The sequence below is a fragment of the Myotis davidii genome, unplaced genomic scaffold (assembly GCF_000327345.1).
Source record: "Myotis davidii unplaced genomic scaffold, ASM32734v1 scaffold663, whole genome shotgun sequence".
Classification (NCBI taxonomy): Eukaryota; Metazoa; Chordata; class Mammalia; order Chiroptera; family Vespertilionidae; genus Myotis; species Myotis davidii.
The window spans coordinates 5126814-5141767 of NW_006295816.1; the positions used below are offsets into that span (position 1 = coordinate 5126814).

A 14954-nucleotide genomic window follows, 5' to 3' on the forward strand; every position below is an offset into this window, starting at 1 on the left:
TGATCCAACCCTGTCTCTGCTGAACTGGCTCCAGTAGTGACAGGCAGTCAGACCTACTGACTGTCTGGTTACACAGACACATTGTTTTTTTGAGTTTTTAATTATTCTCACTTAATTAAACAGATTTATGATTTTTTAGATCTGCATTCATCTTACCAACATATGCTAGGATGTAAACTTCCATAAAACCACTGTCTGAGCTCTTGCTGTAAATTCACAGGACAGGTGCCTACATCTGCAGCCGGTGCCGTCGGACGTGTGTATTTGCGCACTATAAAAACGGCTGCTTAACACTTGCCTATCTCATTTTTCATTCCTACATATATAGTCATTTTTTAAAAGAATACAAAGTTTATTCATTTCCTTTTTTTGTTAAGGTTGGTTGGGTACCAGTAATTTCTAAATCATACTTGTCCCTAAAATAAACTAACCTGAGTATATAAAAGGAGCAGCTGTTGGTTGTATTTGAGACTATCTTATACGGCAAAATACCTCCTGATCTCTAGCCTACGTCCTCACAGGCCAAGTCTGCAGGGCGGCAAAAGCCCTGGGCTGCAAGGAATGGCACCGGACAGCGCAGTGCAAGCCACGCGAACACCGAGGAAGACACAGGCAGATTCTGACGGAGTGCTGGGAAATACACAGAGACATGGTCGAAACGCCTCCTCGATCTAGACGTGTTCTACGTGAAATCAAAATGCACATGAGATCCCAGAGAGCGGTACTGACGCCGTCACCCTACCTGAGAGCGGGATCTCAGAGGCGCTGGCGAGATGTAAGAGGAGGGACAGGAGAGAGAAGACGGCTCCGCCGGCGCCGGGCAGCCTCTCCATTGCTCTTCCAGGAGGAGGACGCGCAGAGGATGGGACTCTGTTCCCTCTGCCCTTCCAGTGAAAACGGAGGGGAATGGGGTTGACCTGGAAATGCAGAAAAAAATACAGAATTACACAGACTGGAAGCTATATACCCTAAAATGTCAACATCACAGAAATTAAATATATTTTTCTGTTTTTGTTGTTGTTAATCCTCACCCGAGGATATTTTTCCATAGATTTTTTAGAGAGAGTGGAAGGGAGGGGTGGAGACAGAGAGAGAAACATCGATATGAGAGAGACACACCCATTGGTGGCCTGGATAGGGCTTCCATTAGTAATAAAAAATATTTTCAAATGTGTCTTTACGGAAAGAATTACTCCAATCCACAAAATAAAATGTGTTAAAAACAACTGCTTTCATTATGAAAAGCTGAGCGTTGCCAAACTGCAAACACTAGTTCTACCCACTGGGAAAAGGTTGGGGACACTCAACTGTGTAGCTGTTTCTAAGGGGGAAAGTATGAGGGAAACACGGTAATGCCTTGTCCTTCAAAGTTTCCTGATCCTTCTCGCTTCGAAACACATCGAGAACAGTGATCCGAGTTCACTGTTTAGAGCTATGTATCACTCGTCACCTGCAATCTATTATTTAATATTCTCTGCCATTAATATTCAATGCCGATTTCTTTAAGGTCATCGCATGTGCCTGTTTAATGAGCTGTCCTATTTGTGAAGGGAAAGGCTTCCAAAACCATGATGCTATTAGGAAACCACATTTCCAGATTAATACATCATCCTACCCTGAAACGGAGCATAGAAACAACCAGGGGCCTCGTAAAGGAGGGCAGGCTGTTTCAATTAATCTCCCGGTGCCTCTAACAGCCACAGTAAAATAGCCTTGGGTGCTAATTGCTCAACAGCAATGATCTGACTTTTGTAACGACATGGTCTTGATCCAAGAAAGTCTCTCCCACAAGAAGGAAGGAACATTGAGCTCCCAGCTTAAAATGAGACTGTAAGGGCCCAGCTGGCATGGCTCAGTGGTTGAGCATCGACCTATGAACCATGAGGACACAGTTCGATTCCCAGTCAGCGCACATGCCGAGGTTGCGGGCTCGATGCCCAGTGTGGGGTGTGCAGGAGGCAGCCGATCAATGACTCTATCTCACCATTAATGTTTCTATCTCTCTCTCCCCCTCCCTTCCTCTCAGAAATCAATAAAAATCTATTTTTACAAAACCATAGTCGCCACCCACATCACTACACATCAATGAGAGAGAATCACTGATCACCTGCCTCCTACATGCCCCACAGGGGGAATGAGCCAGCAACCCAGGCATGTGCCCTAACCGGGAACTGAACCATGATCTCCTGGTTCATAGGTCAACACTCAACCATTGAGCCACACCAGCTGGGCAGTTAGTACACTTTGAAACAGAAAGATAGCTACACAATTATATTCCCATCCATCTGTCTTCCAAGAATCTGAGTCTGAGGCCACACACCCGATGGAAGCATTCACGGAATCTCAGGATGGAGTTGGAGCTAAGACAAGAAAATACACTAAAACATGTTTGAGAGCCAGTGACCTCAAGCTGATGTCTGACTGGTCGGGTCCAATGACATCACCCCTGGTCAAGAGAAAGAACCAATGAGTTTTCGCGAATTGGACCGGGTGGTTTACATCGCCCTCCTCTCCCGACTCATCCTGGGGAGGAAGGGATCATCCTGCCATGGAACTCAAAGGAAGCAGATGTCTTAGTGGCCAAAGGGGACCCTTCTCGCCGGACTCTGGTGCCCTGGAGAGATTAGTGTGATCGGGATTGAGAACACGCTTGCTTCCAGAATGGAAACATGGGCCGGCATGCATACTGCACAGGAGTGCCCCAACGTGACGACAGGAAAATCAGCCCTTGTTTCTCCTGAACAACAGCCCCTAACACACGTGCATCCTTCACGTTATAGGGACCTCAGATTGCCCATATGTTCCTCAAACAGAACCACTCACTTACATTCATCTTCTGCTCTAAGAAGTGGATGTGGGGGCGGGCTTAGCCTCTGTCCATTCGACCGGCCTCCCTCTACACGCAAAGGCACTGTGGCCTGCTGACCAGTGAACGGGAGCGTGACGTGTGTAAGACACGGCCCTGAGTCAGCAGGTGACATCCACAGCCTTCCTGTGCGGCCCGGGGGCACCCATCTTTCTGGCTCATCTGCACACGGGACAGAAGCATCGCTGCCCGTAGCATACGATGAGGTCAAGTGAGGTCACACATTTGTCAGACAGAACAACGGATGGAATGTACACGGCACACTAACGTCAACCGTGCATTGCACTGTGTTCACCACCCACATCAAGTCTCCTTCCATCACCACTGATCACCCTCTACTCTCTCCCATCTCCCCCACCCCCTCCCTCTGAGAATCACCACACTGTTGTCTGTGTCTATGAACTCTTTTTTTTTTTCTTCATCCCTCCAGCAGGCATCTCTACAGGAGGCTCTGGGCGCAGAGCAGAAGGGGCTACACTGATCCCTCCACCGGAGAATCAAGCGCTGTTCCGGCCACACTGAATTCTAATGTTGGGATGAACTCGGAGCATCTCAATTTTAAACAAGACTTTTCTACTCAGGAAGCTTGAAACAGATCAGCAACTTTCATTACAGTCGCAGGAAGGGATATGTTATGACCATGGCGTCCAAAGCGGAGATTTAAGAATGACTGAGTGGGTTTGTGTTAGTGTAACAGTCAGGGACAGCGCCCTCACTTAGAATGGTTTACATTGCATTTTCCTTCCGCACACAGGGCTCAGCGATCCCTGAGCTGCAGTAGCGAGCACTGATGGCCGGCACTGGACCTGCTCGCGATGGCAATGGGGCGGAAGTGTCCCCTCATGAAACGCCTCTTGGTGACTGTCAGGCCGGGTAAACGACTCCCCAGTTCCGCAGTCAGGGCTGCCAGGGAGGAAGCCCAAACACACATCACCCGACACCACGAAACTGGGGAAGGATAAACATAAAGAAAATTAAGAGGCTTTTGTTCCGCCTCCTGCTTGGGGAAGACCATGCATCAATTTACAAGTGTCATAAACACAGGAATGCTGAGATAACTGTTAATGGCTTTCTGCTCTGAAAACAAAGGGAATATTGTACATCTGGCCATATCCATTCACACTGTTTCATGTCACTGACGTGACAAAGGAGTGGCTCCCAGCGATAATCCATCCTCCGCAGAAGAGCAAAGAAATGCAGACTTTTCTCTAAGCAAGCTGATCGCATTGGGAAAATGTCAGCTTTCACTGACAATTATGTTGGATAGACCAGTATCATTAATAACACCATTGATTTAATTAAATGGCAAGAGACTGCGGTTGAGCTCCAGCAGGAACAGAATTGCACATACGTAACCAATATTTTCGGTTTCCCCTTTTGTTTACTCATACACACAAATTCTTACTGAGGAGACGCTGTACTGACATTTAATTCAGATTCTCTCCTAATGGAGGGAAGAAAGGAAGCCACCCAAATCCAGACCGTGTGCTGCAGGAAAGGAGACCTGGCCCTTCCATCCTGGCTCAGCACCGTTCCTGGTGCCCTGTACCCCGTCCTGCCCAGGGGGGAAGTTTTTGTTAATTGAGGAAGAGCACAGATGTGATAGAGGCAGAAATAGAACATAGGGGACCAGCTATGATTGTAAGAAATATCAATCCTGCTCTGTTTACCATGGTTTTGTCCTGGTTAAAGAAGGCACATTCTAACCTGGCTGGAGTTGTATGGGACCTGGGAGCTCACCTGGAAATGCAGCCCATCCTCCTCATCAGGGAGCTGCCTGTTATCGTGGAAAGATTAACAACCTTGTTGCAGAAACTAGAGCTGCCAGCCTTGTGCATATCGCCAGCCCTTTGAAGACCCCCTTTGCCTACTTCCCCATGTAATCTTTGTCCTTCTACCCAATACAAGCAGTGGCTTATGGTGGGGTAGATAGAAGATTTCTGTGGATGACCTGCTACTCTCCCATGCTGCTGACAGGATTAGAATCAACACTCATATATGATTCAACCCTGTCTCTGCTGAATTGGCTCCAGTAGTGACAAGCAGCACAGACCCATTGATAGTCCAGTTACAGATGCACTAAAACATAGATGATTCAGGTGTACAGCTCAGTGAATTTTTACGTAAGTTTAAATTCGTCTAACCACTTCTCCACCTTTTACAGGTTCTCATCCCAGGAGCAGACCACTGCCTTCATTCCCAGAGATTTCCAGTTCCTGAGAGAGATCTGTGTGTATGCCTCTAACTACTGGATCCAACCAGGTGGCATCTCCCCCCGGGTGGTGTGTGGGTTAGGTGTGAGTGGATATAATCATCTTCAAGTTTAAAGATATTTATTTACCATCAGTTACAATAACACTAGTATAAAGCCTATCAAATTAAGTAAGAAATATATGGAACAACTATAGAAATTTTCCTACTAATTCCATCAGTTATTGACTATTATCTCCTTAAAAAAATTGGCCAAAATACAGTAAGAATATTTTCTCCAAAGGAAAAAAAAAATATCTGCAAGTACAGAGTCTAAAACTTTACATCCTACCTGTCAAAATCTCAACCAAGAGGTTTCCATCTCTTCTAATTTGAGTCAAAACTTTTTGGATTATATTCTCATCTGAAATAAATGATACATTTTCTAAAATTTGAAAACTACAAAATATGGGAGAGAGAAAACCTGAGTGAGTTCTGACGACTATAACCAAAGGTCAACTTTGGGAAGCAAGTTCTTGCATTAAAAAAAAGCCCCTCATAACTGCTGTCATTTCTTTCCACCCGCCCCCACTTCACAAAACCCCAAACCAGAGGCCCCAGCAGCACCTAACAACTACCCTATTGATGGGCAGCTGGCATTAGATCAAACCTCAGCTCTCAGAACTGACTGTCTCCTTTCCACTTTCCTCAGGGCTTTCAACATGTTCCCTCCATTCACTCTCTCTTCATTTAGTCCTTATGTATTTCAACTTTGTTCGACGCCAAGAAAACAAATGTCCAAAAAAAGAAAGGGGGTGCTTCCAGGTGGAAGTACTTCCAGATGGGAAGCTCTTGTCTGAACCCCCAACAATAGACCAAAGACATAAAGAATGAGTGCAAATAGCGCCCACTGAGTCTGGGGATCTTTGATAAAAATAATCAGAAGCAAGGAATTTGGAATTGTTTTAAAGAAATTAACGCATTACATGGAAAGTGCTTTATTATAGCTATTAATTATGTTTTTATTCATAAAGAACCGATTTTAAAATATGCCTACGTTTTGGGTGGTTTTCACCTGTTTCCCACTTTTCTGTATGAATCAAATGTTTTGAATGAGGACTGTGACTTATGAAATGAAAACAGGGCTCACAGGTTGTCAGGCACCTGCCTCGCCCACGGCTATGAGCCTGTAGCTTCCCGCCCTCCCTGGGCCCGCCCGCAGTGCAGGAGACAATCGGTGAGTGTGAGTGAGCGAGCAAGTGAGTGAATTTCATCCACATGTCTACAAAAAATACACTCGGTGTCAACGTAAGAGGTCAGCGAAATTCCAGATAGCCTTCTTTCTCATTCATCGAAAGACAATGGAGAAATTAATTTTCTGAATTACTTACTAAAGTAAATACGGATTTGATAGGTACAACATGGATCTAAACCTTGCTAGGTGTGTTGCAATAACACAGGCTAACAGGACTAGAACTTCCAATGAATCTCATTAATGTTATCAGTGCCTGCTGGAGGCCAGCTAGAGCCACAGCTCCGAGTGGCCCTGACAAGTGACGAGCAGCCACGTGTGACGCTGTCTCAGATTCGCTTTAGATTTCTTCCGCGTCGACTGTGCGAGGGTTCTGCGGACGTGACTGGATTTTAATCGATCCTTTGCTGTACTTAGGTAACATTTGAAAGGTTTTCATGAAAACTCTTCTACATGTCCAATCAAATGTGGCAAAACTGGCTACTACAGCTATCTTTATTTTTTAAATATCAGAAGGCCTATTCATCCGCATACTAGATGTTAGGAGAATGTCCCATTGTAAAACATAGGATGTTCAAGTTACAGGCGGGTTCGCTAGAAAAGTCTGCCAGACACCAGACATGGGGTGACTGGGGCGTGAACTTCGCGCCAGCCCCCTGGGTGGGGAGCGCACTCCTGTGGCCAGAACCTCACAGCATCTGCTCTGGGGCCGCTTCCTTGCTGAGTTCTATCAGCAATGCCCCAAATAATCCCAAAAGGACTCACAGACACGGAGAACAAACATACCAGTGGCTGCTAGAGGGGCAGGGGGTGGGGGAGCTGGGGAACGAAGTGAAGGTGGTTACAGAACAGTCACAGGACATAGAGCACCGCACAGCCAACACAGTCGGTAATACTGTAATAGTTATGCGTGGTGCTGGGGGGGACCAGACTTAGGAGAGGGATCACTCAGAAGCTATATAAACATCTAAACACTATGCTGTACACCTGAAACTAATATAATATTGAATGTCAACCGTAATTAAATTTTTTTTAATTTTAAAATTAAACAAACCAAAAAAAAAAAAAGCAATGCCTCAAAGGTTACCAGCTGGGACTCCGCCGAGCTGGAGCTGACAGTGGGGTGGGGGCATAACCACACGCGTGTGGAGTGTGCGCATACGTGTGAGCAGACGTGAGCGAGCAGGGGAGTCCAGCTGATGAGTATTTGTTCACCTGGGAATCCTCAGCCGAACACGGTCACGTAGCACCTGCTCGACGGGTTACCGGAGAGAAAGACAACTCACCTCATCTTCCTCTACGCCTCGGAAACTACCAGTATCTACACGCAGAGCCCAAAGATACGAACACGAACAGGGCGGACTGAGCCAGGCTGCAAACACCAGAAATGGTTACAGGCCGTAAACGTTCCGGGTGGAGGTTTTATCCAATTAGATGAGCGTATAAATCTGAAGACACACCATTAACCTTAACCTGAGACCGGGCGAGGGCGTTACGGAATGAACGGCAACGACAGGCACTCGGTCGTCAACAGGGACTTCAGGCTCTGACAGCGAGCAGCAGGTCATCCTCATTATCAGCTGCATGAACATGAAGCGCATGAACATGAAGCCCGTGTCTTCCACAAAATAACCTTCCGGGGACAAGGCCGTGTGAGGAAGGGGGGCGCACAGTGCGAGAGGGGGGTAGGGGGTCCCACTCTGATTTCTGTCACTATTTCCTAGCCCTCTGCTATTTTTCCATCTCTTTTGTTTCGTGCCCACATTTCTTTGTTCATTCCCTGAGGCAAAGGCATCCAGGGCAATTTATTGCTTAAAAATGGTGAAGGCTGGATAGTGATACTAACCCTTTAGACTTAGTTTCTCTTCAAATTTGTGATTCATACAAACATACCTCTTGTGAAGCCAGAACTTTCGGGGGGACCACGCTGAAGCAAACCCACAGCGAGCGAGAGGTCGGGACACAGGAAGGAGATGAACTTATGCATAATCCAGGCCAGAGGTTGTCCAAGTGGCATTTCTTTATTTAAATCCAAAACCGACGTATAGGTATTTCGTGGCAAGTGGTCTAATAGATGCACGAATGCCTAGGCATATTAGCAAAATGAACTTATTGCTCTATAAATCCTAAGACGCAATCTTGTTCTACTCAAGTCATGAAATACCAAGTTCGATTTCTTGGTACTTGAGAAATTTATAAACAGTTTACAATTTGCTTTGGCTCATGGTCACTACGGCGATGGATTTAGCGCCGACAGAGCCAACCTGTGACCTCTGTACTTGGTGAGAGTTCATGCAGATTCCTGGGCTGCTGACCTAGGTCTGCGGACCCTTCACATCCTGTAGTCAGTTCCCATGAGTAAGAGATAGGGACCCACAGGCAGTATCAGCCCATGTGTCCTTCTGAACTGGTGACAGTCAGACGTGATGTTGTGGGCCAGAGCTAGATGGCTCACTCCAAGAGGTATGTTAGCAAAAGAAATTAATGCCATGCCTTTTGCTTCCAATACTAAATTTTTAAAAAAAATATACTCTTTTCATTTTCACATGCCATTTTAAATTAGCTTTTATGTATTTTACAATAAAAGTGAATCCCTGTAAAATCCCAAAAGAAAATAATATATTAATATAGAGGTTTTAAAAAATTAGATAAGAATGAGCGTTAAAGATCACATCTTCCCTCTCCCTCTCTAGACAAGGTGTGAACACTTACAGACAGCTTTCTAGAGAAATATATGTACCCTACAATATACAGTACATGATTTGTCCACTGTTACATACATGCCATCATATATCGACGATATTCAGTTACGTGAAGATGGCGAGTTACTGAGTGATCTGCACAGAACTCAGGTAAGGATGATCTGTAAGAACTCAGGTAAGGCTCTTCCTGGGACAGTCATGACTTACTGGACATTCTGACCTCCTTTTAGGAGAGACAGAGAGGTCTCCAGCTTCTCTGGCCATCAATTTATCTTGGCAACAGAGATCACGGCCAACATTATGAATGTTCTTGCATTTGTCAACTTCCCTGACATTAATTCATTCATTGAATAGTTCTGTCCAAAGAACACTCGTCTACTCTATGGCAACTTCCTCTTACATTATATTTGGTGACTATTTGTTAAAATCACCTGAGTTGCTAGCAAGCGGCAGTGACAAGGCGTTAAGTAAATATTTTGATGAAACCTGTGGTGAACTGTGAGCCATGTTAATTTCTTCCTTGTAGGGGATCCATCCCTTGAATGAGACCTCACACTAATTTACTGGAGAATAACTGATAAATAAAAGCTCCGGGCTTGCTGTCTTTTAGGGGGAGGGGCCCCAGACAGGGGGCAGTTTCCATAGTTACTACACGACAACACAAACTACCACGGGGCAATGGGGCATGGCACGTCTTTAGAAGCCGTGGTTTCACAGCAAGAATTCCACAACTTTCTCCTTACACGTCACCTAGGCCCGTGGTCGGCAAACTGAGGCCCCTTGAGTGTGGCTCTTCCACAAAATACCACGTGTGGGGGCGCACGTACAGTGCGATTGAAACTTCATGGCTACACTCAAGGGGCGAAAGAGCCGCATGTGGCTCGCGAGCCGCAATTTGCCGACCACTGAACTAGGCAATGCCGAGCCTCGGTAATAAGCAACATGATTCCCAAAGCGTGCTTCTCGGAGCAACTGGAAACCACCGCCGTCACGGGGTGCCACTCAGGGGCGGGGAGGGCCTCCCACACATCGTCCCTGTCGCTTGCTTCTCCGCTGAGAACTGCCCCTACGAGGCACGACCCAGCGCCCTCCGGCTACCACGCAGCTGCTCTTCCTCTGTCCTGGGAATGGCCCCCTCCCCCCGGGAGGTCCCCCAGCTCCTTAGCTCAGGACACCCCTCAGCCTCCACTGCCCCGCTCGCCCGAGTCCCAGGTCTTGCGGTTCCGCACACAGGAAGTTAACTTTGCTTTTCTCCCGTTCACCTGTCTCACGTCGATGTACTTATTAGAGCGGCCGAAGAAACTAGAAACAAGAAGGGAAAGTGTTCCGCCCACAGGCCCTGGTGGGTGATTCGGAGCCCAGCAACGGCTTCTGAAGGGGAGAAGGGTTACCTTAGTCAGATCATTTCCAGGAAACGGCAGGCACAGGCGAAGTTCTAAAAGCAGAGAGCTGCCGGGCCAGTGTTGCTCAGTGGTTGAGCATCGACCTACGAACCAGGAGGTCTCACCTTTCGATTCCCAGTCAGGGCACATGCCCAGGCTGTGGGCTTGATCCCCAGTGGGGACGTGCAGGAGGCAGGTTATCAATGATTCTCTCTCATCATTGATGTTTCTATCTTTCTCCCTTTCCCTTCCTCTCTGGAATCAATTTTTAAAAATGGATAATGTGCCCTTCTGTGGGAGACACTGTCTCATTGGAAAGGGGTCTCAGACGCTCACTGGGCCAAGGGGAAGAGGGGGCGGGGAGGAGGAGGAGGAGGAGGAGGAACAACTGAAAGTGCAGCAAACTCTCACCTCACCTTGCGGAAGGCAGCAGCGGTCCTCTGCGTACCGTCTTCCAGGCCGCCCACAGCCGCCTTCCTCTCCTCACCCAACACTGCCTTCAGCTGAAGGAGGTGGCTCAGGAGACGGGTTGGACCATCTTTGGAAGCTACTCGGTTCCTCCGGGCATCTCCCATGTTATTAAAAGCATCTGGTTTTTCTCCGGTCAATCTATCTTTATTATAGGGGCCTCAGCAGAAAACCAAAAGGGGTCGAAATAAAATTATTTTCCCTCCCCCACACTTTCAAAGCACACAATGTTGATAATTCCTAGTCCCGGACCCCTTCTCATGACGTCGGCCCACCTGTAGGATTGCTTTTGCTTAAGTCTTGCACATAAATCCCTTTCTCTCCCTGGTCAGTCAAAGGGCACGCACGCGTGTTTAAGCAGCTGCTCTTCTGCGGCTCTGGGTGTCAGAAACCCTCCCGGTTAAACCCCGTGTGCGCTTCAGCATCTGCCCCGGCACTTTGGTGTGGCGGCCGGTCCTGTAAGGGGGGTGTGGACCCCCAGCTCCTCCTCAGTCCCTCAGGCCTCCCCCCAAACGCAAAGCCCAGCCCTTTCTCTAAACCTGTTAGATGAGCGAGGGGGTCGGGGGGCAGAGTGTGCCTGACACACAGAATGACACGTGGAGATTCACTTACGGCTGAAACACCCAAGAAAGAAAGCAAAGGAGGGAGAAAGGAAGGAAAAGCCAGTTCCACCTGTCTATACTTTACCGCTTTAACATGTGCAATTAGATAGTAAGTGCCCTAAAGTAGCTCAGGATGGCATACGGTGCCTGCACACAGCAGGTGTGGCATACATGTTCACTGGGTCAGTGAGGAGGAATAAGCTACTGACAGTGACGGTGAGGATCCAGCATAGACCGTGATGACCTCACGCTGGGCGGATCAGAGCTAAGCTCTGAAAGCGTTGCATTCCGGAAGGGGGGGAGTCACACACATGAATCACGCTGATTATGCTAGCTTCCATCGTGGTGCGTTGTTTGTGATGCAATATTTTATATAATAAAACTAGAGCCTGGTGCATGAAATTCATGCACTGGAGGGGGGTTGTCCCTCAGTCCAGCCTGCACCCTCTCCAATCTGGGATCCCTCTCACAATCTGGGACTGCTGGCTCCCAACCACTTGCCTGCCTGCCTGCCTGCCTGATTGCCCCTAACCACTCCCCTGCCAGTCTGATTGATGCCTAACTGCTCCCCTGCCAGCCTGGTTGCCCCTAACTGCCCTCCCCTGCCGGCATCTTGTGACCACATGAGGGCGGCCATCTTGTGCAAGGGAATGACAGTCAATTTGCATATTACCTCTTATCCAGGAAAACAAGAATTATTTTGGAAGGACTAACCTTTCAAAATCCAGGAACACACGCACACCTGGAAAACAGTGTGAAAAGGCCTCTCTTTGGTACCACATACACTCTGAGGAGCCTCAGTACCAGTCGAGGTGGCCCCTGTTCTTATATCAGGCAAACATGTCATCCAGCGGGTGGGCTTTTCTGAGCACACCAGTTAAGTGATACCACGTGGGTAACAGGGGTTCTGATTCATTTCTTTCTCCAGTTAAGTCAGAAGACCGAAAACTACCTGGATTCTAGCTGTCATTCTAGAATCTTCCGTAGCCTCCCCAGCCCGGCAGCAGGAAGCACACAGCACACATGTAGTGTGTTCAGTGATGTCTGCACGTCCCCAGGGCTCGGACCCTCACGGAATCTTTGACGGGAGCACAGAGGGGACGTGGGGATTAGCCGGTGTCTCACCAAACACCTGGACGCGCCCTGTCTGGCTGGAATTTCTGCATACGTAGCCCACAGGTGTTGTCTTTGTTTCACACTTGATTCTTTTTTCAGGAAAACGGGGGAACGACCCTGCTGGCGCAGAATTCGGCATTTCTCTTCCAGCTGAGAAAGATTTCTGGAATAGTTTCTACCTCAGTATCTCTAAGCCTTCACCAAGGTCCTGAGACTCTACTATTGAAAAGCAGGACAATGTTTATTTAGTAAATTAGCCTAAAGCACTGTGCTGTGTCTATGTATTTAGATCCACAAGCAATCAATAAACATTTACTGGGTCTATGATAAGCCCATAAGTCAGTTTGATAAAAATCATTTACAAAGCATTGGCACTTTCTTTAGGTAAGAATATCAATTCCCCCCCCCAACAAGATTCACCTCCTGGACGTGGCGACTCACACTGAGCCATTACACTGGCTGCTAATTTCCACTGTGGAGCTACGGACAGCGTTTCTAATAAAATAATGTATGTGGAAAAGAATTAACTTTATGCTCAGTGAAATGAGCCAGTCAGAGAAAGACAAGTATCACATGATCTCACTCAGATGTGGAATCTAATGAACAAAATAAACTGAGAAACAAAATAGATCCAGAGACACAGAAGCATGGGACAGACCGAAGAATCTCAGAGGGAAGGCAGGGGAGGGTGGGAAGAGATCAACCAAAGACCTTGTATTCATATATGCATAACCCATGGACACAGACAGTAGTGTGGTGAAGGCCTGGGGGGTGAGGGGAGTGGAGAGGAGGGGGTCAATGCGGGGGGAGAAAGGGGGACATATGTAATACTTTCAACAATAAAGATAATGTTTTTAAAGGATTTACTGAATGAGTATAAAAGTGGACCCTCGATTCCCATAAGTAAATTGGCAATAAATAAGTAAATGTTAGAGGGAACAAAGCCGTGTGGTCCAATGTAACTGTGTCGCCGTTCCGAGCCTGAACGACTGGGTCTCGTCCAGGCAGCGGCGGCCCTGCCTGCAGCCCACGGTGCCCTGCAGGCTCCCGATCTGAGCATCTTTAAGGAGAATGATGAGTCTGCCACTCAGACGCTCACAGGATTTAAACCCCAGTCAGCGTTTCTGGGGAGAGAAATTGCTAGAAACAGCTTTATCATTCCAAGAGCTTGTTCAGAGCAGAAGATGCAGTAAGGAGTGAGATAAGAAGTAACAGAGTTTTAATATTATGACAAGTGCGGATGAATCCCGTCAGCTTCTCTTTCTTTTGTCTCACACTGATACAGAGCAAGCACTTGAGCTGCTGGAGTAAAGTCCTGCCGCGGAAGGAGTATTTGCAATACGCAAAGGTGACATGCATAAGGTGAGCTGTGGGAGCCAGTTTTCCTGTTGTGAGCTCAAGGGCCCAGCTGTGAGAGCCTGTGAACCTGGATTGTGAAAATGGGGGTAATGGGCTTAATGAATTAGGTCCATTATGCATTTGTTCATTTACTGTTCATCATTGTAATCTTGATCCATTATAAAAGTGGGATTATAAAAGTGGGACACGTAACAGGGGAACCTGAACAGAGCCATCAGGAGGCAGGCGCACTGGCCCCTCCCCGGCAGCCCTGGCCTTTCCCGCCAAGCACCAGGCAGGTCCCCTTCAGCAGTGACCCTGGGGCAAGGCAAACCCTGGCTCCGGTCCTGGTTATGTCATTTCTGGAGGAATAACGCTGCTGATGACGGAGCTGACCCTTATCAGGCACGGGCTATGGAGGATGCATGTTACCCCCAGAAGGCAGGAATTGTCAATACCCCCATTCTACAGCTGAGTAAACTGAGGCAGAGTCTAAATAACCTGAGAGCAGTGCTGGGAGGAGCCAGGGTGGAGCTCCAGGCACAGCTGGGCCTGGCCGCTTCATGTCTATCTCCCCTGCTGGAAAGGGAATTTAAGGGGAGAACTGAGATGGTTCTCTTTCCCGGCTCCTTTATCCATCTGATCACGTTCTCACGACTACTGCATTTTGTCCTCAATCACTTAATTGCAGCATAAAAATATACTTTGCCTTCTTGAGTGGCACTAAAAGCCCATGATTTTTGTAGAGAAAATGGTGGGAGGGACTTCATCAGCTTTCACTAAAATGCCCACATCTCCAGCTGCACTATCTTCCAATGAGAAGTATCACATTGAATTCTTCCCTTTTTAGGATTCTGCTTCCCATGCTGGACCGACAGTGAGCTGATCCACATCTGGCATAAGCTGATGATGTGCTCATGAAGCCCGGATCCTGACTAATAGTTCAGTCACCCTTGCAACCAGCCTTTCCCTTGCAGCTGCAGAACACACAGCTGCTTTTATTTAAATATATATGTATGTATGTGTGTGTGTGTATAT

General features: G+C 47.4%; 1 protein-coding gene across 8 annotated transcripts in view; it reads right to left on the minus strand.

Annotated features, from left to right (window-relative positions):
• CHL1 (cell adhesion molecule L1 like) overlaps positions 1-14954 on the minus strand; it is an 81366-nt gene that overhangs the window by 47039 nt on the left and 19373 nt on the right. For all 8 annotated transcript variants that reach the window (XM_006770492.2, XM_015568363.1, XM_006770493.2 and 5 more), the window contains exon 3: positions 743-917. In XM_006770492.2, the coding sequence (XP_006770555.2) occupies positions 743-917 (175 nt within the window). The remainder of the gene's footprint in view (positions 1-742; positions 918-14954) is intronic.